The sequence below is a fragment of the Meles meles genome, chromosome 14 (genome assembly GCF_922984935.1).
Source record: "Meles meles chromosome 14, mMelMel3.1 paternal haplotype, whole genome shotgun sequence".
Classification (NCBI taxonomy): domain Eukaryota; kingdom Metazoa; phylum Chordata; class Mammalia; order Carnivora; family Mustelidae; genus Meles; species Meles meles.
In genome coordinates, this window is record NC_060079.1 from 53,939,450 (window position 1) to 53,961,809 (window position 22,360).

At 41.8% G+C, this 22,360-nt stretch overlaps 1 protein-coding gene across 5 annotated transcripts in view; it reads left to right on the plus strand.

The window, feature by feature from the left end:
* Window positions 1–232: 232 nt before the first annotated feature.
* LMO7 (LIM domain 7) overlaps window positions 233–22,360 on the plus strand; it is a 207,034-nt gene continuing 184,906 nt past the window's right edge. The window contains exons 1-2 of one of the 5 annotated variants that reach the window (XM_046028238.1): window positions 233–545; window positions 686–756. In XM_046028238.1, the coding sequence (XP_045884194.1) occupies window positions 697–756 (60 nt within the window). In that variant the 5' untranslated portion in view covers window positions 233–545; window positions 686–696. The remainder of the gene's footprint in view (window positions 546–685; window positions 757–22,360) is intronic. The other 4 variants (XM_046028239.1, XM_046028240.1, XM_046028241.1 and 1 more) reach the window with 4 other exon arrangements.

Sequence of the window (22,360 nt, forward strand, 5' to 3'; positions counted from 1 at the left end):
CCAAGCGGGAAGTTTCTTGGCCCGGAAAGGTGCAATTGTGTGCAGCTATTCCTGGTATGTCAGGCGGGTCCGGCGGCCGCAAGCCGAGGGGGTGCCTCTTGCCCGGGTCCCCGGGAGAGGGAAGGCGGCCAGGAGGGCAGAGACGGGAAGGATGCGGGCGCTGGGGCGCAGTCCCTCGGGGCGGAGCCGCGGTCTGGGCGGGCAGCGCGGGAGCGTGGCCTTGGCCACGGTCTCCTGGCGGTCGGTGGCATCTCCTGGCCCAGACAGTCTGCCCACAAAGGCGACTGCGGCCGGGAGACCCCGGGAGCCGCAGGGGGGCGGACGGAAGCGGCGGCTCTGCGGCCCGGGGTGGGCGGCGGCGGGGTGGGCTGGGGCGGGGCCATTCCGGGGAGGGCGGCGGCCGCAGCGCAGAGACTTTTGAAGTCCTAACAGTGGCGGGGCGGGTGCGACGCACCGCCTCTCGTCTCCGGTCCACCTCCTGCCCCTGCCCGGCCGCCTTGGGCCCAGGGCTCGTTTCGAGAGTTGAGAGGAAGCCACGTCTTCAGGTACTTGGAGGTTCGAAACTTCCCAAACTGCAGAGTGCAACAAAAGGAAAGAGAGCTCGGGCGGCAGGGCCAGACGCGCGCCGGCCCCCCCGCCCCTCCGCGCACTCATCGCGTCCTTCTCTCTCTCCCTCTTACCCTAGTCTTGGAAAGGATGGAGGAGGCCGGCGCCGACTGCGCCGTAGCTTTCGCGGAGGCCCAGAGATGGGTGGAGGTGAGTGCCTTTACTTTTTTTTCCGCACGAGTTTGCGGCCTCGAGGCCGCACCCACCGCTGGGCGCTTCACCTCCTCCCGGGACCCGCAACGGCGCGTGGCAGCCGGTTGCTTTGTAGTTTGGGGGACTTTGCAAGTCCTGCTTCTCCTATCTTTTAACGTCCAGCTGAGCCGAGTGCTGCCGTCCCTACGACGGGCTCGCTGCTTCCCCAGAGCTCCTCCGCCAGGGCAGAGGCCGGCGCTCGCCCACTTGGGTTTGGGGACCACACGTCCTCGTGCGCCAGACCACGTCAGCACCGGGTCCGAGGCGGCCCTGTGCCTAGCGAGCTGGTGCTTGGGGGGTGGTTACAGTGGGAACGCCCGACTCTTACCTGCACGGGCAGTGGATGAAGCGTGCGTTGAGTGGGAGGGCAGGTGGAGTTTAGGCACTTGAGGCGCACCCGGAGAGATGTTTTCTCCCGCGCAGCCTTTGGAGCCCGGGGAGTGGGGGTGGGGGGATGCGAGGCAGGGTTTTTACTTCTTCAGAGTCGGCACTGATGAGACTAAGATCTCCTGGGATCACTGAAGGGTTGTTGCTTTCCCAGCTGTGCCTTAGAGAGGCGATCTTCCATTTCCACCGAAATGGAGATGGTCTCTTGGCCGTTTCTTCCTCTACGCTGTAAGGTTAATTTATCTGTAAAAAGTTAACACCGGGACTTCTTTCCGTTATTCTACTGGATGGAAAAGATGACTTTTTAAATGATGCTAGGGGAGTTCTTCAGAGCAGATGTGAATCAGGAACGACGCCTTGTTAGAAAATTGTTGCCTCCACCGGCAAGGCCGTTACTTAGGGGTTATTGATGCCGCGTGCTGACTTGTTCGGGGCACTTAAAAATGCAAATTAGGTTTAAAGATTATTCCATCGGAAAAACAATATATTTAAGAATCCCAAAGCACCCAGTGTTTAAACATAATTCATTTGTCCTTAAGTGTATATATGTGGGGAAAAGGAGAATAAGATTTCAGTGTTGCATTTCTAACAGTAAATAAAGGAATGTGAAATGCGAGTCGCGTTACCCACTAGACAGTGGGAGGGGGGCGGTCAAGAAGTTCGCTATTGGTGACCTTTCTGGACTGAACTTTGAACTAGTCTGAAGGTGATTTAGAAAGGTATGGGGGGTGGGGGGAGAGATGTGAGGGGAGGGCATGGGGACTCCAGAGAAGAATAAACACTGTATTTTGAATTGAAATGAGAGTGGAAAAATTCCAGCAATGCAGTTAAGAGAAATGACTTCCCTCATTCATAAACTTTGAAAAGCCAAGGCGTCCAAAGGTAATTTTCCATTTGTAGTCTTTGTTCTGCATAATTTTAGAAAAGAGATTAAACTTGTCTTTTGCTTTTGAGTGTTGGGGACAGAGAGAGGAAGAGAAGGAAAGAAATAGGACATTTTTGGGTCACACATGTCTCCTTTGTGGAGTTTCTATCTGCATGCTGTGTATTTGCTTCAGGAAATCTATAAATATGGATGATTTCACACTTTTCTTTTTTAGTATACAGATTTTTGAAATCTAAAAATTCCTTGTTTGTTGTAGCTTGCTCGTGATTGTGCGGACTTTCTGGGAGAAGTTTGCATCTAATAAACTCGAGGGAAGTGTGTTGCAATAAAAGATACCATAATGCATGTACACGTGCTCATCTTCCCACTCTCATCCATCCCATCGAAACATGTTTTGCTCCTCTTTCGCAGATAGACGAGTTTTCTAAAGACTTTGTCATGTCATTGTAATATAGTTAATGAGATTACAATTCAAACCATTTTTTCCCTACTGCCACTGGGACCAAGGCAGTGAGTTCACTGGAGATATGTAATTAATTTACATATTCAGGTACACTTTCCACATGCTCTGGACATCCAAAGTGACAGCAGTGTTAGGTTTGTTTTATCTCCCCAGTAGCGTCCAGATTGACTTGTCTCCTTTGCCTTTACAACTAAAGCACATATTTAAAAATATTGTTCTTGCCAAAAGTAGCAGAATGGATGACCCCCTAGTTGCCACAATTGCCTCTTAACTCTGAGAACCCCTAATTTAGAGATACAATATTGATTCTGAAGTGTATTTTATAACATATTTTGGAAAGTGGGGAAGATTACGGTATAAGTCTTTCTTCTACTTGCTAATATTCTTGCTCCATTTTCCCTATCATAGTTTTCTCTACATATATTGAGGCATAAACAGGTCATTCATATTAAACATATATAACATACTATACTTTGCTGTTTTTATTCTTAGCTGCAGCTTCGACTATCCCAAGGTCAATAAACACCAATAACCTTGTAAAATTTTGAATGATGGCCAGTATCCTTGTTAGTATGTCATTTCCATTCTCTATGATTTTAAATAGCTAATGTATTATTCCCACAACCAAAGTTAAAGTTTTATTTATTTTATTTCGGGAGAAGGAGAAAGGACGAGGCAAGGGCTAGTGGTTGTTGTTCTACCAGTTAAAATTTTATGACTATTTTAAATTTTGCATAAATGGTTAGTAGTGTATGTATACTTCATGGTAGTTTAATATTTCAATTTAAAGCAAATGTAGGAATGTCACCCTTTAATGTAATTCAGTAAAATGCTATTGGATTATTATCTGGTTGGAAATCCTGTTTGGAACATTAATAATGTAGCAGAGCTGGTTTATGATTAAACACTGTTTTAAAACCAAATAATGTAATAGTTTAAAGGGAGAAGTGGAAAGGAAGCCCGATTTCAGCAAGGTCACGGAGTGAGTGATGGAGCAGAAATTGCCAGCAGGTCCCTCTAATTTTAGAATTTCTGCAGCACCTTCTAATTTTCTACACCTAACAGTTGCCTCTGTCTCTGTTTTGGGGCACTAAAAAACCTTTGTAGTGAACAGACAAAATACCAATGAGATGGAAAACCGGATCTATCACTCATTGCATTGGCTGGTCAACAGTTTCCAATCTGTGGGTTAATGTTGCTGTCTGGATTGAAGTTTAAATATAGTCGTAAATACAGTATGGTTGGAGCAGAACAGGCTAACTTCATTCCCCACCCCCTTGCTCACCTGTGCTTCCTGTTATCTCTGAGTTTGATTCTTTCCATATCACTGTCATCCTGGGGAAAGACCTAAGGATGCCAAGTTGAGCTCATTGCCAAAACTGACACCCGAATATAACTCCTTACTCAGTTACTTCCAATTAATCTGTTTCTCCACCCATCCCTAAATCTTTCTAAGTGGTTTCCCTCTTTCTCTGTAAACTCCACCCTTTCTGCTAGTGGTTTCCAACCTGTGTTCTGGTTTGAAAGGGTTTGCCTGGGAAATAGGAGTCCTCAAGGCCCACAAGCATTATCTGTGGACTAAATGAAGGTTTTATGGACTTGTGCTGTTGCTTTTCAAATGTATGTAGAATGATGAAACATTTAATTCATAAATGCATTTTTGGTAATTACGTATAATTTCAGTGAACAGATATTAAACTGGGGAATACTATGATGGTAAAAATTTATTTAAAAATTTAAATGTTAGGAAGCGATTCTTATACTAGCTGTTGTAGCTGAAATTATTTTTGCAAAATAAAATCCTGATTTTGTTAGTTCCTTCTTTTCTGAGAGTCATGAAAAGATTTTAAAGTCCACAGTCTTTGGGGCACCTGGGTGGCTTGGTGGGTTAGGCCTCTGCCTTTGGCTTGGGTCATGATCTCAGGGTCCTGGGATCGAGCCCCGCATCGGGCTCTCTGCTCAGCGGGGAGCCTGCTTCCCTCTCTCTCTCTGCCTGCCTCTCTGCCTACTTGTGATCTCTGTCTGTCAAATAAATAAAATCTTAAAAAAAATAATAAAAATAAAGTCCACAGTTTTTGCCTTCTCCTGGGTGCCGACGTGTACTTGCCTCTTTACCTAGCATTTTCTCTTCTGCTCCAGCCCTGCTCCGGAGCCCTGCCACTCTCCTCCTGCCTTCTGATTAGGGCTTGCCCTCATGGGGTCTTGCATTCAGTCATTTTGTTATCCAGAAAATGCCTATTATGTACTTACCCTGTCCCAGCCACTTGCCAGGCTTATTGATCCAAATGCCACATTCTCAGCAGCTTTGCTGGACCTTCAAAAAGAGGCATGCCCCACAAGGAGCAGACACGCAAACACACTCAGCAGCTCTGTCCAATGAGTGTTGTCAGGGAAATTTGCACAGGGCAGAGTGACAGCATTTAGGAGGCAACCCCAGTCTGCTGGGGGAGTCGACTGAGCTCAGGGTGAGGCAGCATTACCATCAAGGCTGCAGTGGGGCTAACACATTTGCCCACCTTGGGTTTATCCCTTGTTGTAAGAGCTTGAAGTTGTATACAGCACAACTCTTGGGAGTTGCTGGGAGTAGTTTATTTTTACTCAGGTAATGTTTACAGGCTGAGAAATGCACAGATTTGAAGTGTACAGTTGTAGGAATTCTGTCAAATGTTTATACCCATGTAACCAGCAACCGAATCAACATGTAGAATATTTTTATCTCTCAGCAAACTTCCCTTCCAGAAGGTCACATGAGACTCTACCTCTCGTAGGCAACCAGCCTTTTTGCTTTCCAGCATCGTAGATTTCTTAGTGCAGTTTTGAACAGCCAAGAAGTATCTTGACTGTCAGTTCATTCATTTTGACTTTATGTAGCATTTTACTATTACTTGAACACAATGTCTTTATTTGGAAAACAGGACAGGAAGCCTGGCAAGAGATGATTGTGCTCACAAAGTCCTCTTGAGAAGGAACTGATTCACACAAATAGGAATCAGGGCGGGAAGGCCATTAGAATAGCCTGACTCCAGGAGGTATAAGCACACATGTCAGGATACTTCCTGGGCTGCTGGGAGGATTCCAGGACAGTGTTCTTCTGGATCTTTCAGTGTACTCAGGCACTGAAAGCTAGAAATGGGCCTCTTCTTAAAATGGGGGGAAATACAAAACCTGTGCCTTCAATAAAATGGAGTGTCCTTGAACCAGTTAGAGAAGTAGACTCACTGGGTCAGAGGGATCAAATGGTTTATTTGGTCCTTGATATTACCAAGTTACTCTCTGAAAGTGTTGTGCTGGTTTGCAACCATTACGTAGAGGTTGAGGGCCCCAGCTTCTCCATGTTCTGGCCAGAATTGGAAATTGTCATTTGTGTTTTTTCTCTAAGTAAACAGGTGAATGATGCATGTTGTTCTCCCTCTTCTCAGATCCCTAATGATGTTAAACAATTTATCTAACAGATGATTCATTGGGCTTCTTTCCAGTGAGAAAGGATGAAGCTGAAACAAGGAGGTTCTCTCTCCTCACTATGAGGTCATGAAAATGCTCAGAGGGCCCCTGGCCTGGTAAAGTGCATCCCCAAGGGGCGCCTGGGTGGCTCAGTGGATTAAGCCGCTGCCTTCGGCTCAGGTCATGATCTCAGGGTCCTGGGATCGAGCCCCGCGTCGGGCTCTCTGCTCCGCGGGGAGCCTGCTTCCTCCTCTCTCTCTGCCTGCCTATCTGCCTACTTGTGATCTCTCTGTCAAATAAATAAATAAAAAAATCTTTAAAAAAAAAAAAAGTGCATCCCCAAGGTCATGGGCGTGGTAGGACCATTAAGGAAGTGTCTCCTGAGTTGTCTTGTTTTTCTTCTGGGCTGTTTGGAGATAGACACTCTCAACAGAATTATGAGATGAGGAGTAGAATACTTGGCCATTCTGAGGATGTTTCTTCAGCCATTTATAAAGCACAGAAGTCCTTAAAGCTTTGCTTAGCTCTAGGAAGAGCATGCTGAATGTGTGGCTGGGAGAGTGTTGCTTCATTCAATTCATTTGGTTCGTGGCCTTCTAGGCAGTGCTTTAGCATGCTTGCCGTCTGGATGTCTAGGAAGGGACTCCTTTTAAGACTAACTTTCTCGGGCGCCTGGCTGGCTCAGTGGGTTAAGCCTCTGCCTTCCGGGTCAGGTCAGGATCCCAGGGTCCTGGGTCCAAGCCCCACATTGGGCTCTCTGCTCAGCGGGGAGCCTGCTTCCCTTCCTCTCTCTCTGCCTGCCTCTCTACCTACTTGTGATCTCTGTCTGTCAAGTAAATAAATAAAATCTTAAAAAAAAAAAGACTTTCTCCTTTTACATTCTCCTTTGTTTTTAAACTGCTTGTCAACATAATAGCATTTGAGTCAAAGACAAATACTAGTTTTGAGAATGTTAGTTAAAAAAACAAGGCATCGGAGTGCCTGGGTGGCTCAGTTGGTTAGGTGTCTGCCTTCTGCTCAGGTCATGATCTCAAGGTCCTGAGATGGAGTCCCCCATCGGGCTCCTTGCGGGGCAGGGAGTCTGCTTCTCTCTCTGCCTCTGCCTCTCCCTCCTGCTCATTCTCTCTCTCTCAGATAATAAATAAAATCTTAAAAAAAGAAAAAACACCATTAATAAATTTGTCCAACCCTTTTAGTTTAGAGAAAATAGATGTTGTAGGAAAATGATTTCATCCCTTAGCATCTACAGACTGAGTTGCTTCTGTTGTTCTGTATCCTCTAGTTCCTGGCAGAAAGTTCTCAAATGCTTGTTGAAGTGGTGAATGTTTTGTATCCTGTCAAGAGATTGGCTTCTTTAGTTAACGCTTGCCCATCTCCGTAAGCCTGTTAGCTGTCAAAAGTGTATTAGAGCCTGAGGAAATGATAAATATGTGCTCTCGTGCTTACTCTTCAGTTTCTGGAGATAATTACTGGGTGTGCTTTTTTGAAAAGCACGTTCGATGTACTCAAAGCTCTTCATAAGGACAAGAGCTGTCATCTGTGCACAACTTTGCGAACCCAGGTTTAACATGCTCAGTCTGCCACTTTGCTCGAAGTAGGTAGGCATCAGCGCATTCTGTAGGTGACTCGCAACACAGAAACCGTCCCGTAAACAGCCTTTCCAAAAACTGCAAAATCTGCCCTGACGAGGTGCTTGAGGACTGGTTCTCATTTCTGTGTATACGATGATCAGTGTGGTGTTTGAGTGCATCGAGACGATGGTGCACAGCACTAGACATTATGTCTGTCCTTTGGTACAGTGGGCATTGTCATAGGAGAGAGAGAAATTTTATGTAGGTTCAAAGGGCAACACTAGTAATAACTGATCAGGCACAGTGAGACTTTGGCATCAAGTATTTTGTTTTAATCTATTTTTATTATTTCTTTATGTGTGTGTGTGTTTTTGTTTTTGTTTTTTTTACTTCTGGAATCCTTTTATTTAAGACAAATAAAAGCATTACAGCATTTACAGGGCGATGTGTGTTTTCTAGGCAATAGTTTCTTTAATATTTAAGCATTTTCCTTCCATACATATCATTAACCTTAAAAATAAAACTGCCAGTTATTTCACCAGCAAAAGATGGGTTTATTCGGGAATAAAAGGGAATTGCAATCTGGGATAAGCAAACTGCGGCCACACCATAGTGAGTCCAGAGAATAAAGGACAGGTAGCTCTTTTATAGAGGAGAGGGGAAAGCTAGAAAGGCCCTTAGAAACAAAAAGTCCATTGGAGTCCACTGGGAGTTAAAGGTATGGTGACTTTTCATTGACTGTGTTGTGGCACTCCCTTACTGGCTGGGCTCTTGCTGGGACAGGAGGCAATAAGCCTTTCCTTCTTCTAGGATAGTAAGGTAGTGTCCAGGTTCAAGGCCCATCTCTTCCTGTTGATCTGCTGTTCACCATGAGTCGTAGGGAGTAAGAGTTCTCCCTGCTGAGACTCCTGACTCCATTTTAGTGCACTTCCCTTTTATTAATTTTTGCAAAATCATTTCCATTTTAGCTAACTTTAACTCACCCCCATAGTCTCTCTCTCCTTCTCTTTCTCTTTCTCTCTTTTTTCTCCCCCCTCTCCCTCCTCTGCTCATGTATATTCCAGTCCCTAACTAAGTCTTTGAATATTTTGAAATATAGTAAAGACAGTCTTGTCCATATTCAAATATTGGAATATTTAGTTAAGATGTGGGCATATTTTCTTTCTTTCTCTTTTTTAAATTTCTTCTCAGTGTAACAGAATTCATTGTTTATGCACCGCAGCCAGTGTTCCATGCAATACGTGCTCTCCTTAATACCCACCACCAGGCTCTCCCAACCTCCCACCCCCTGCCCCTTCAGAACCCTCAGGTTGTTTTTCAGAGTCCGTAGACTCTATAAAGTCCCATGAGAGAATTTATTATTTTTTTTATTATTATGTTCAGTTAGCTACTGTATGGTACATCATTAGCTCTTGCCATAGTGTTCAACCATCATTAGTTGTGTAAAACACCCAGTGCTCATCCCAACACGTATGCTCCTCAATACCCATCACCCGGTTACCCCTGCCCCCACCTTCCTCTGCTCTGAAACCCTCAGTTTGTTTCCCAGAGTCCATAGTCTCTCATGGTTCATCTCCCTCTTGGATTTCTCCCCCTTCAGTTTTCCCTCCCTTCCCCTGTGGTCCTCCATGCTATTCCTTATGTTCCACATATGAGTGAAACCGTATGAAAATTGTCTTTCTCTGCTCGCATCAATTTTTTTAAGGTGTTGCTATAAACAAAGTTCTGCCCTATGCCAGAATAGACCGACACGGAGAGTGAGTTACCTGCTATGAAGGTTCTGCAAGAGAAGGTGAGTAACTGACAATTAGGGGGGCTAGTACTTTGTTCTACCAGTGCAAGATATGCTGCAAGTGTATTGCCTTTATAATGAAGGACTGTTCTTACCCAAGGGTGTCTTCTTTGAGGGAAAAGAGCAGTGAGAGGTCAAATCATTTGCTCAGGGAAACCCTAAAACTGGTAAGTGGTGGTGGGGCTTTGAACCCAGGTGATTTGACTCCATAGCCTGCCCTCTGAATCACTACACTCTACTGTCTCAGAGCGACACTGGTCAGTAAATTGTGGTAAAGGATTTGTAAATCAGAAGAGAAGGAATGGGCTCTCAGTCCTCATTCCATCTGACACACTAAGATTTGCTCTTTTCTGTTTATGACAAGTCCTGCACACTAGAACAGCCTCTATCATGTGATGTCAGTGCCTGGAAAGCACTTGATAACCGAAAACATTCTATAAACTGTAGAATTGCTGATAGACATTCTTGACCAATTGCAGACTTTAGATTTCTATGTTCTGCTACATCCAAGTGAATATATTGACGCTCAGCAAACCATTTAAAGTGATATAAAAGGGAAGCATCTTTATATGATGACACTGAGATGTACTTTGAGCTAGAAGAGGAGATAAATGATATCCAATTAGTTTCTTCTATATGACTAGTTGCAGAAGTATCAATTTCTTACTGACCTACATTTCAGTAGCCCAGGACATACCAGAACTTGTACAGACTGTTATTGTGCAGTGCTTTGGAATACATGTGATGTTTTCAATGAGAACACATTCTAGTTAGTGTTTCATATGTGTAAGTATGGCTGAAGCCAAGACCACAACCAAAGATTTCCTCTTCTTGACTAGGTTGAAATTTGATCTAGATGTCTGAGCTGGGAAGGAAGTATCTTCTTCTGTTACACCACCATTTCATAATATTCAAGAAAGGGCACTCATTGCCAACCTTATTATAAACTTGGATTCTGGAATTCTATCTCACTAGGGTTTAAAAATCTTCCATTCTACCTGAGGAAGAAAATAGTAAACGTTTTGCCTTTATTTCTTGAGTAGTATGTAATCAATTTGGAACTTACCATATTGTCCAAAGAAAATATTGTCAGTCCATCAAAAGCATCAGACACAGTAATACCTTTCTTCTTGAAATACTTCCCTTCAACCATCCTTTGGACTTTTCTCCAATTTTACTTGATATTTCTGATTTTTCTTTGCTGAATCTTCCCAATTATTTGATCAGTAAATATTAGAGTATCCCTGGATTCATCTTGCCCTGTCTTCCCTCATTTGTCTATAATCTCTCCCTTGTAGACATTATCAACTCCGTAGTTTATATGCCATCTGTATGCTGATAACTTCCTTATTTATATTCTTGGTCCTGATGATGTTTTTAATCTCCCTTCCCTCCCTCCCTCCCTTCCCCTGAACCCTGTGTGTGTGTGTTCCCATACACACATATGTAGACACACACACACTCAAGATTTCCAACTGTAGGTCAAATAGGCACATTCCACTTAGTTCAAAACAAAACTCTGCATTCCTCCCCCTCCCTATCACCTACCTACTCATCCCTCCAGTGTTTCCCATCTTTGTAAATGGCACCACTGTTAACCCACTTGCTCAGGTCTCCACCTTAGAAGTCATTGTTGACTCTTGTTTTTATCACACCACATCTAGTCTGTCAAGAAATTCAGTTGGCCATATCTTCAGATATATCTGGAATCTGACCACTTCGTGCCATTTCCACCATCCTTCCTGGTTCCAATGTAACAGCCAGACTCCCCTTTAAAAGTGTGAACCAGAAAGAAGACATAGGAATGGCCAACTGACTCATGAAAAGATGCTCAATGTCAGTAGTCATTAGGGACATGCAAATCAAAACCACAATGAGATATCACCTTATACAAGTCAAAATGGCTAGAATCAAAAGGAAGAAATAACTTGTTGCTGAGGATGTGGAGAAAAAGGAACATTGCTGGGAATGCACTATTGCTGGACACTGTGAAAAACAATAGGGATTCAAAATTTATTTAATTTTGTTTTAATTAAATAATTAAATTTAATAATTAATTAATTATTAATTTATTAATATTTAAATTTATTTATTTAAATTATTTTTATTATTTAAGTAAATAATTTATTAAAATAATCTAAATTTATTTAAATTAAAATTAATAATTAATTTTGTTTTAATTAAATAATTAAATTTATTTAATTAATTTAAAATTCAAAAAATTAAAAATAGAATTACCATATGGTCCAGTAATTCCACTACTATTTACCCAGAGAAAAACACTAATTGGAAAAGATGTATGCACCCCTGCATATATTGTAGCATTATTTACAATACCCAAACTATGGAGGCAGCCCAAGTGTCCATCAGTAGATGAATGGATAAAGAAGATGTGGCATGTAGACAATGGAATGTTATACAGCCATAAAAAGAATGAGATCTTGTCATTTGCAACAACATGGACGAACCTAGAAGGTATAATTCTAAGTGAAATAAACCAGAGAAAGACAAATACTATATGATTTCACTCATATGGAATTTAATAAACAAAAAATTAATAAACAAAAAAATTAATAAACAACCCCCCAAAATTAATAAACAAAAAAATTTAATTAAAAAATGAACAAAAAAAAAATAGACAAAAACCCCTCAGAGAACACACAGGCAGTGGCCAGAGGGGAGGTAGGTAGCAGATGGGTGAAACAGGTGAAGGGAGTCGAGAGTACACTTACTGTGATGAGTACTGAGTGATGCATAGAGTTGTTGAAACATTACATTGTACCCCTGAAACTAAAAAACACTGTTAATTATAATTCAGTTAAAAAAAAAGTAAATTAGAGATTGTATTTCAAACTCTGCTCCCCACCTCCCCCATGACTATTCATTACATTTTGAGTAAAATCTGAGTTTTTAAGCTATGGTCCATAGAGTCATACATGGGCGATTTCCCCCTTGCTGTCTTATCTGCTCTCACTCTCTTACCATGCTCTAGTCATACTGGCTTCCTGCTGTTCCCTGGATGTGCAAAGATTTGTATTTTAGGGGCCTGGTGTGCTGTTCCTTCTGCATGGGTATCTTCCTCTCACTTATTCAGATCTCAGTTCAAATGATACTCCCTCTTCCCTTCCTGTAAAATAATATTTGTTGTCACTCCATGCTCTCATATTTCATAGCATGTAACAGTTTTATAGGATATAGGTTTTGGTTTGGCTCTTACTCTCACCATAATAGATAAGTGTCTTATGTGTAAGCACTTACTTTGTTTTTAAGCCTCAAATAATGCCAGGTAGTTAGTAGACACTCAATAAATATTTGTTGGACAAATGAACGGATGAATGAACTAATGTCTTTGAATTCTTTATACCTGATACCTTGTTAACCCTGTGATTTGACTGCCTCTCTGGCTGTGCTTCCCCAAACAAGACAAGCTGGTTTTGTTATACCAGGTTTTTTACTTTGTCTGCTTTTCTTCAATTCAGTTCTGTATTGAGCAAGTTCAAAGGAAGTTTTTAAAAAAACAAGTTTGAAGCATGAGAAATTGACTTTGTCCAACCAATTGTAAAGATGCCTAAAGGTAAGCAAGTATCATGAGATAATAAACATCACAGAGCGTTTGAGGATGAGCTGACTTAGCTGAATATCCTGCACGGGGGACAGTATTTCGTCAGGCAACTTAGGGGCGTTGAAAAAGGTCTTGCCGCTCACTGCTCAGTGTCCTCCAGTTTGAGTGGGGACCCTGGTACTAACTGGAGACAAAGAAGCAGGATACAACTTTACCCTGTTTGGAAATAAATGAAAATAATTCAAAAAATTTGAGAACAGTAACATTTCTTTCTCTGCCCCACTCAAACATCAGAGACCTCCTTCATAGTTTCAAAGTGCTGTACTTTTTCTTTTTTGGAATTATTCTGAAATGGCACATAAAACTGAGAAGTGGAAACTTTCCAAAAAGCTTTTTTGAAGAAATGAGGGGAAAGGGGGAAGCTGAAATTCACTGTCTGTTTTGATGCAAACTTTGTCTAAATGTACTTTTAAAAAAAATCACTCCTCCAAAAAAAAAAAAAAAGAAAAAATCCTCACCAAGATGATGTCCTATGAATTAATGGATAGTATTCTTTTTATAAACATAATTTTTTTTTTAACAGATGAGAAAAGAGTGGCTCAGAGAAGTTATGTTTCTTTCCCAAGACCACACAGCCAATATTGGTAGAACCAATATTTGAAGTTAAATTTTTCTAACGGAAAAAGTCAAACTCACTTTGTTCACCTTTTCTGTTTCTCTCCTTCTGTTATGGTTGTGCCTGTGGTTTTTCCACATACACACCCTTTTGTGCTATAGCTGTTCCATGTGTCTGCTCTGTCTCTCTGTTGGACTCTTTCTCTCCCTCACTTTTTAATTTTAAGATCGGAGTTAAGTTAAAAAGCATAGGGAAGTTTTCAGACTTAATATGAAATGTGTAAATTCACACAAAGATGTGCACAACTTCCTGCTATTGGAATGTGATGGGTCTAGAGTCAGGGTATGGAGAGCAGGGGATGGGGAGAGCACTTGCGACAGTGGTTCTTTCTGGGCTTGTCCTGACAGAGAGGATACAATCACAAGACAGTGTGGGAACTAATGTGACCATGTTAGACACCAAATCTGTAGGGACTTTGGGGATCGGAAAAGTACTTGGAAACTAATAGACAAGGTCCTTCCTGAGTTTGGCCGCAAAGATGGTGGTGGAAATTAATGGGGAGGACAGTCGAGTCAGGTGGAGTGGTGCTGGCACAAGCATGGGTCCATTGGGCATTCTTATGGATAAGACAAAGAAGCTAGTAGTCTACTCGTGGAATGTACTTATTTGAAGGTAGGGAGAGTTACAAGACTAAATTGTGGCTACGGAATTAGAATTTTTCCTTGAAATGACATGTCAAGTGATGCTGGAACTCCAGGGACAGAATGGGTCAGTGGAGGGGAAAGACCACATCACACCAAGGATCACAGACTGAGCCTTGGGGTAGGTCTTCTATGAAGAAGACCGGAAGAGGAAAGGGAGGTCAGGTTCAAAAAGTGAGGCAGAAAACCCGGCATGTGTTAGAAGTCTTAAGGAAGCATTGGTTTCGTGAAAGATGGAAAGGAAGGAGTACCAACTGTGTTCAGGATTAGAAGTGAACATGGGAAAAGAAAGTGGGAGCAAGGCCAGTGAATCTGACAGGACAGTAATTTCCCACTTGTTGAAAGTATAGCCACAGAGTGGTAGTGTGGGAGCCAAATTAAGCTTCAGAAAATCCTAAAGGCTTAGCATAGTCTTAGTTTAGGGGCAGGCAGGCCATGAGAGAAGAGGTAGGAAGAGCTACAAAGAAACCAATATTCTTTCAAAAAAGCAATTTATTTGTGTTAGCAAAACCATCTCCTAACTCCAGTTTATGTTGTTGGATGTGTTAGTGATACAAACCCTTCGTGGTTAGGGGAGGTGTGCTCTAGGACTGCGGCTCTGAAGGAATCCTTGCAGTCTGCTGTGTAAAGTTGTCTTAGTATATTAAACATCATCTCAGAGTTTAATCTTCTGATTTTAATTTCCTTTAATCTTCTGGATTTAATTTCCTCTCTCCTAAACTGGGAAAATGCCTCTCCTATCCTGAGGCTTTTTAGCTGACAATAATTTGATGAAGATATTTTGTTTTTAACATTCAGAAAAAGATATCTTAATAGTTTTGACTTAATGACTCTAAGAAAATTAAAGTCATGTTAAGGGCACCCTGGGTGGTTCAAAGGGTTAAGCCTCTGCCTTTGGCTCCAGTCATGATCTCAGGGTCCTGGGATCAAGTCCTGCATCAGGCTCTCTGCTCAGCAAGGAGCCTGCTTCCTCCTCTCTCTCTCTCTCTCTGCCTACCTCTCCGCCTACTTGTGATCTCTCTCTGTCAAATAAATAAATAAAATCTCTAAAAAAATAAAAAAATCATGTTAACATGAAAACAGTAATGAGAAAGGAAAACACTTTTCTCTTTTTTTTTTAAGATTTCATTTATTTATTTTTTTGACAGACAGAGATCACAAGTAGGCGGAGAGACAGGCACAGAGAAAGAGAGGAGGAAGCAGGCTCCCCGCTCAGCAGAGAGCCTGAGGTGGGGTTCAATCCCAGGACCCTGAGATCATGACCCAAGCCAAAGGCAGAGGCTTTAGCCCACTGAGCCACCCAGGTGCCCCAACACTTCTAACTCTTAAATAGAGGTACAAAATAGTTACCATGAAAAAGTACATTTTCAAAATGCTGTGTCTTTGTTTCTTTTTTGTGTTCCAGCACAGTGTAGTGGTGAGAGTGGCGAGGTTTGGGGTAACACTGGATAGGTGTAGCTAGCACAGGGCAGATGCTGGAGAAAATGTGTCACCGTGGACAAAAGCTAAGCTTCTCTAAGCCTACATTCCCATAACCATAAAATGAGGACTGTACGGTGGTGATAGGTTTAGAAAAAAAGAAGGACCTCTGTTCTAACCTCTGATTTGTGAATATGGGTGTTTATTGAGTCCTTTTTATATTGTTCTTAAACTGTGATAAAAATCCCTTATGAGACCTTGAGGTTGGAATGAACAACCAATCAATTACCTTAAGAGTAATGAATTCTGTTTCTTTATGGTACTTCTGTCATTGTCTTCTCTCTAGGGATCCCCGGGTGCATTTTAACACTTCTTTCCTATTGACTCTGTCAGTGGATTTTTATAAATCTCAGGCTAGTCAACTTGCCTGAGACTTTGCAAGTTGAAGAATCCCACATGTATTGCATTGTTGAAAACCCTGCCATATGTTCTTGTACTCATTGCTCCTCTCCACTTAGCTTCTATTTGAAGTTCCAGATTAGAGAGTGGGGTGTATACTTTCCGTGCATTAAGTTTCTTCTTCTCATATAAATTTTTTCAAGTTCCTTGATGTTTCTGTTATCTCAATTATTCTTTATCCTTTTACTTTTCATGTTTTGTGTGTCTTTGATTCATCTTACTTAGTTTTTCTGCTGTATTCAATTTGGAAGAAGCAACTGTAAGATCTTTCCAAGAAGGACATTTTGGGATGTCTTATTAAAAATGAACCTAATGAGCTATTTTAGAAAGAGAAGCTTTTATGGCTTCCATGAATAAAGGAAATACATTCTTAGGTGTTTTATTCAAAGGATAAAGTTTATATGCCTGGTTTTAAGCCAATTTGCAAGCATTTTTAGACTCGGAAAATATAAGTCCTAAAAGGTTTAACTTGCCAAATAGCTGATACTTTTGACATTTGGCCCAAGTTCTGGTAAAAAGAACGTGGTTGACAGCCACACTGCAATTTACAGTCATCCTTTTTGTGTAAGGAAATGAATCTGCTTGGCTTCATAAATTCCAGATGAGTTTCTGGCTCCTTGATTATTACCAAGTCATTTAAAATTCAGGTTTCATTATTCAGTTAACAGCAGCCCTCTCTGTGCTTGTAATGGCCAATGTGATGTTAAAATCCTTTGCAAAACTGAAATACTATGGGGGGGGCATTGCTTTTTGGGGTGAGTCATTTTGGGGCACAAGCTTATGATGTAACCAGTGACTCAGTATTTGGCATGATCTGGGACTAAAAAGCGTCAAGCATCTCTGCTTATGGTTAGCAAATCCAGGCCATAAGGAGATCAAGGTGAGGCCCCATAAGGAAGTTCTGCTAGTTGCATGGCAAGGAGAAGTTTTTTGGAATCCCAGCTAAATATTTCTGCTGACTTTTCATTGGTCACCATTATTTGCAAGAGAGTCTGGAAAATATTTTTAGCTGGATACATTACTGCCTCTACCAATATGGGGTTTCTGTTACTAAGGGAGAACAGGCTGACAATGTTGGGCTGACAGTGAATTCTCTCCTGAATGTATTCGCTTTTCTACAGGACTTTGCTTTGTTATGATGCCAATCAAATGGCTTACTTTTGGAAGATACCATATTACAGTTTTTTCCCTCTAACTTCCTGTATTGTCTCCGTCTCTTCAAAGTTCCTTTTATGTTTTCATTTTTTTGGCTTTGGTCTCTTTTAAGCTGTAATTTTCTTTAAGCTTCTGATGATCATTGTCTACCAGTTTCTGTATATCAAGTGGCGTTACTCTCTGCCCCTCCCTACCTGAAGATCTGTTTGCCTCCAGGTCCTGATTCTTTCCTGGGGGAACTGGACTATTCTGCTGTCTATGGCATCTCTTCACATTTCCTGAAGTTGAAATTTCCTCTGTTCTGCTCAGTCAGCTACCTGTCCTGCATCTACTTTCTTTCTTCCAAAAGTTTATTCAAACTTTTCTTCTACTTTTCAGATCCCTTTTGTCCTTCTGAGTTAATACCTCAAATTTCTTGCTGTGGGAGGCAACAAAAAGAAATGTGTTACCAGTTCATTGATTGTGTTTAACCAGACAGAAGTGTGTGTGTGTGTGTGTGTGTATTTCAGCTGAATCATAGAAAAAGAGAGTGGAAAGACATAAAGAAGGAACTCCTTGCTTCATAACTGAGTTGAAAGGAGGCACCTGGAAAAATTGGGCATGGTAAGAACGAGCATCAGGGTGTTTCAGGTCACATGATCTGGGATGACATTCCCTACATTCAGACTTTTGTGTCGCTCCATCATCAAGATGCCTCAAGGGAAGGGACCCAGTGGATGGTCCAGAGCGAGAAGGACAGACGAAAATGGAGCGCACCTGGGGCGCCTGGATGGCTCGGTGGATTAAGCCGCTGCCTTCGGCTCAGGTCATGATCTCGGGGTCCTGGGATCGAGTCCCGCATCGGGCTCTCTGCTCCGCAGGGAGCCTGCTTCCTCCTCTCTCTCTGCCTGCCTCTCTGCCTACTTGTGATCTCTCTGTCAGATAAATAAATAAAATCTTTAAAAAAAAAAAAGATTACAATTATTGCCGAGACAAATTTCATACAATTAAAATAAATGCTACCCTATTTAAATTAGAAAAATCCTACCTTAGGGTAAATTTGAAGTGAGAGGGCTCACACACTGTAATGAGGCAAAATTTAAATCACAAAGGAATAGTGAATGCACTACAAGTAAAAAATGAGCAAAAGAAAGATAAGCTAAAGCCATAGAGGAGTTAGAATTTCTGTCTGTGTGGTAATGTCTGCACTAGCAGAGTCAGCTCAGGGACAGAACCCTGGCCTCACCCCAGCCTTTCACAGCCTGGCTGCTGGGCCTCGCATTTACCTGGAGCTCAGAGTGTGGTGGGGGGAGGTGCGGAGAAGGAATGGGGACTAGCATGTAATAGCTATTCAATAAATAAGAGTTTCTTTCTTAAACCTCTGAAAAATTTGTCTTTCAAAGAAAAAAAGGAAGTTAACATATATTGAGTACCTATGTGCTGGTCACTTCAAACAACTACATTCGACAGAAAAGAAAAGTGAAGATCAGATAACATGAATAACCTGCTCCAGGAAAGATAAGCTACACAGCGCGACCCTGACTTTGGTCCTCGTGTCATTTCTCCCACATCAGAATTGCTTCCAGGGATGCTCCTGCTGTGAATGTTTCCCTAAATGAGAAGAGCGCTTCACTTGTTATAACTAGTTGTCTGTCTTTGCTACAAGCTTCTTTTTTACTTTTTCCTTAGTTAATAAAACTTTAATATTTTACTTTTTCCCAGTTTTGAGATATAATTGACATATAACTTTATTAGCTGACAGTGTATAATACAATATGCATACGTACTGTGAAATGGTGATCACAGTGTCTGGTTAACATCCGCCACCACACGTAGTTAAACACACCTTTTCTTTTTCTTGGGATGAGAACTTTTAAGATCTATTCTCTTTGCTGTCAAACACACAATATGTTGTGTCAACTATAGTTATCATGAACTCTATCCTCATGCTACACCTCATGCTGCAGGCTTCTTGAGAAGACCGGCTAACCACCCAGACCATGCCTGAAGCTTGTGATGATGACTCAGGAGAAATTTCTTGAAAGAAAAAATGTGCAATGAACTCAGGGCTTTGCATGCACTGTAAGTCCTTGTGGAACGAGAACTGAGCCTTAGTGACTTAGATGTGTCACTTCTGGAGCGAGGAGATGCTGAGCAAGACAAGCCGTCAGGACGACTGGGAGCAGTCTGTAATGGCTCTGGAATTTTTTGTCTGCAGGGATCATAGTCCACATCTCTGATGACAGATACCAATAAATCGTTATCTGTTATTCTCGTGACTGTAGACCTGTAATTCTGGCATTGTTAGTCAATGGATAATTCACCACCTGACACTAGGAATATGAGGTGTTTGTTACTCAACTATAACCTTAGGTGAGATTGCGCTAATCACTTAATGTACAGCGATCTTAATTCCGTTGAATGATCATCTCGCATCTTCTTTTTTAACTCCTTTTGTTTGCATTTAGGTTTCCCACAGCTCTTCCCGAAATCTTTTCGTGTTTTCTGTCCCTTTGTAGTTTTGCTCTGTGGTTATTTTTTTGAGGCCTCAAAACTTGGTAGTGCTGATGCCTCAGTTCATTTGCTGATTTTTTTAAGTTCGTGGAATATATATATATCTCCCATATATTTTCCAAAAAATATTATATATATATTCCACATATATAACATATTCCATATATATAATATATATTCCATATATATAACATACATTCCATGTATATAATACATATTCTATATGTAACGTATAGTATTTATATTTCCATATATTATATGTATTATATATATACACCCCCACACACATATATATATAGTTACATGAAGGATTTTTTAATATGGACTCAATTTCCTGAAGTGCTCATCTTTGCTCAGGTTGTCACTTGTGTCCTCCAGTAGGTCTAATTCAGGAAAAGTTGGGAAGATTTCGTTTGTTTATTCTCTCTTTGGCTGCTGGACGCCTGCAGGCATGTGGTTATTTTTCCTTATCTCCTTGTTGCAGCTCAGGTCCAGCTTCTGGGCTGCCTCATGTGGGGGAGGCCCCGTGGTTTCTGTCCATGTGGCAGGCAGGTTCTTTTTTTTTTTTTTTTTTAAAGATTTTATTCATTTATTTGAAAGACAGAAATTACAAGTAGGCAGAGAGAGAGAGGAGGAAGCAGGCTCCCTGCTGAGCAGAGAGCCCGATGCGGGGCTCGATCCCAGGACCCTGGGATCATGACCTGAGCCGAAGGCAGAGGCTTTAACCCACTGAGCCACCCAGGCGCCCTTTTTTTTTTTTTTTTTTAAAGATTTTATTTATTAATTTTGACAGAGAGAGATCACAAGTAGGCAGAGAGGCAGGCAGAGAGAGTGAGAGGGAAGCAGGCTCCCTTCAGTGCAGAGAGCCCGACGTGGGACTCGATCCCAGGACCCTGAGATCATGACCTGAGCCGAAGGCAGCGGCTTAAACCACTGAGCCACCCAGGTGCCCTGGCAGGCAGGTTCTTGTTCTATCCTGAGACACCAGCAGGACACTTCTTTGCTCCTAGGTTTCTTCAGGCTCTTAGACCCTGGTATAGAGGGCATACACCCCAACTTGCTCTAATTCTGGGGCCATGGAAGCTGATAATTCTTGTTCCAGTAGGGATCCGGGTCTGTTTCTGTGTCACTCCTCCCTCGAAGTCACGGTGGTCACAGGCTTACCTGGGGCTCTTCTGCTGTTGGTCCTGTCGTTCACTTGTGCTGAAGGAAGATAATCCTACAACAGCTCTTTTGTTGCCCTCTGGGGCTAGATGCCTTGCATGGAACTGAATTCATGGGGGACATATGACTTGGATGTGAAGTTGGGAGAGAAGGGAAGGCAGTATTTAATATACTACCACCTCCTGGTGTACGTAAAAATGTGGTAGGCTTCCTCTCAGTGCACTATGAATATTTATTTTATTTTTTTTAAAGATTTTATTTATTGAGAGAGAGAGAGAGATCACAAGCAGACAGAGAGGCAGGCAGAGAGAGAGGGAAGCAGGCTCGCAGCTGAGCGGAGAGCCCGATGCGGGACTCGATCCCAGGACCCTGAGATCATGACCTGAGCCGAAGGCAGAGGCTTAACCCACTGAGCCACCCAGGCGCCCTGAATATTTATGTTTCAACCATCTATCCAATTCAGAATGGTTCTTCCCCTTTGAAATATGTTTATTTTTTTTTAATTTGGGGGTTTTTTAATGCCTGAAGATGTTTTTATATTTCAAAACCTAGACTGTAACATTTTATCTTAAATTATGACTTTGGAATAAATGTAGGCATTTTTTGTATATGAAGGGATTGTCCCAGTTATGGTTTCTGAAATGCCATGTTTAGCCTGTGGTTGGCAGACTATAGAATATTTAGAATTGGAGCCAGTGAGGAGAAACCCTAGCCAATAAGTTTTATTAGGTTGTAAAGTATGGATTCTTGGAAAGGTTGTAGCAGTTGTGTTGGCTATGAAAAACTTAGTTCAGTATGGGCAAACTGGCCGTGGGAGGACCTGGCTGTGAAGAATAGACTTGGGGATCCTCCTTTCTCTTCCCTTCTTGAGTCAACAGCCTACCTGTGAGCCCAACATCACTCTTTAATGTTATATTATGTGAATTTATACTATATAATTACATATAATTAATGTCCATTAATTTTATTAATAATTATTAATACTAAATAAATAATAATTCTTAGAATTAATTTAATTATATATAATAATCCATATAAGGTAGTATTACAGTATATGAATTTTGGGCCAAAATGATTGTCTTATTCTTCTGGAGTGTTGGTTCTCATCTGGGGGGTGGGTGATTTTGTCCCCCACGTGTTGTTTGGGAATATTTAGAGACATTTTTGATGGTCACAGCTGCGGTAGGGGGCGCTACTGAGTCCTAGTGGGCAGCAATCAGGGATTCTGTGAACCATCCTACAGGCCACACAGGTCGGCCCATGTATCAGAGATTTATCTGGCCCAAATGCCAGCAGTGGAGAAATTGAGCAATCCTGTTCTTGAGTCTAGACTTTTCCCCCCAATATTTTTTGGCATAATGTAATTTTAAAAAATAGAATTACACTTAGTACTTGAAAAGTTATACTTGACTGTTGTTTTGCTTATTTCTTTTCCTGTGGAGCGCCGTACGTC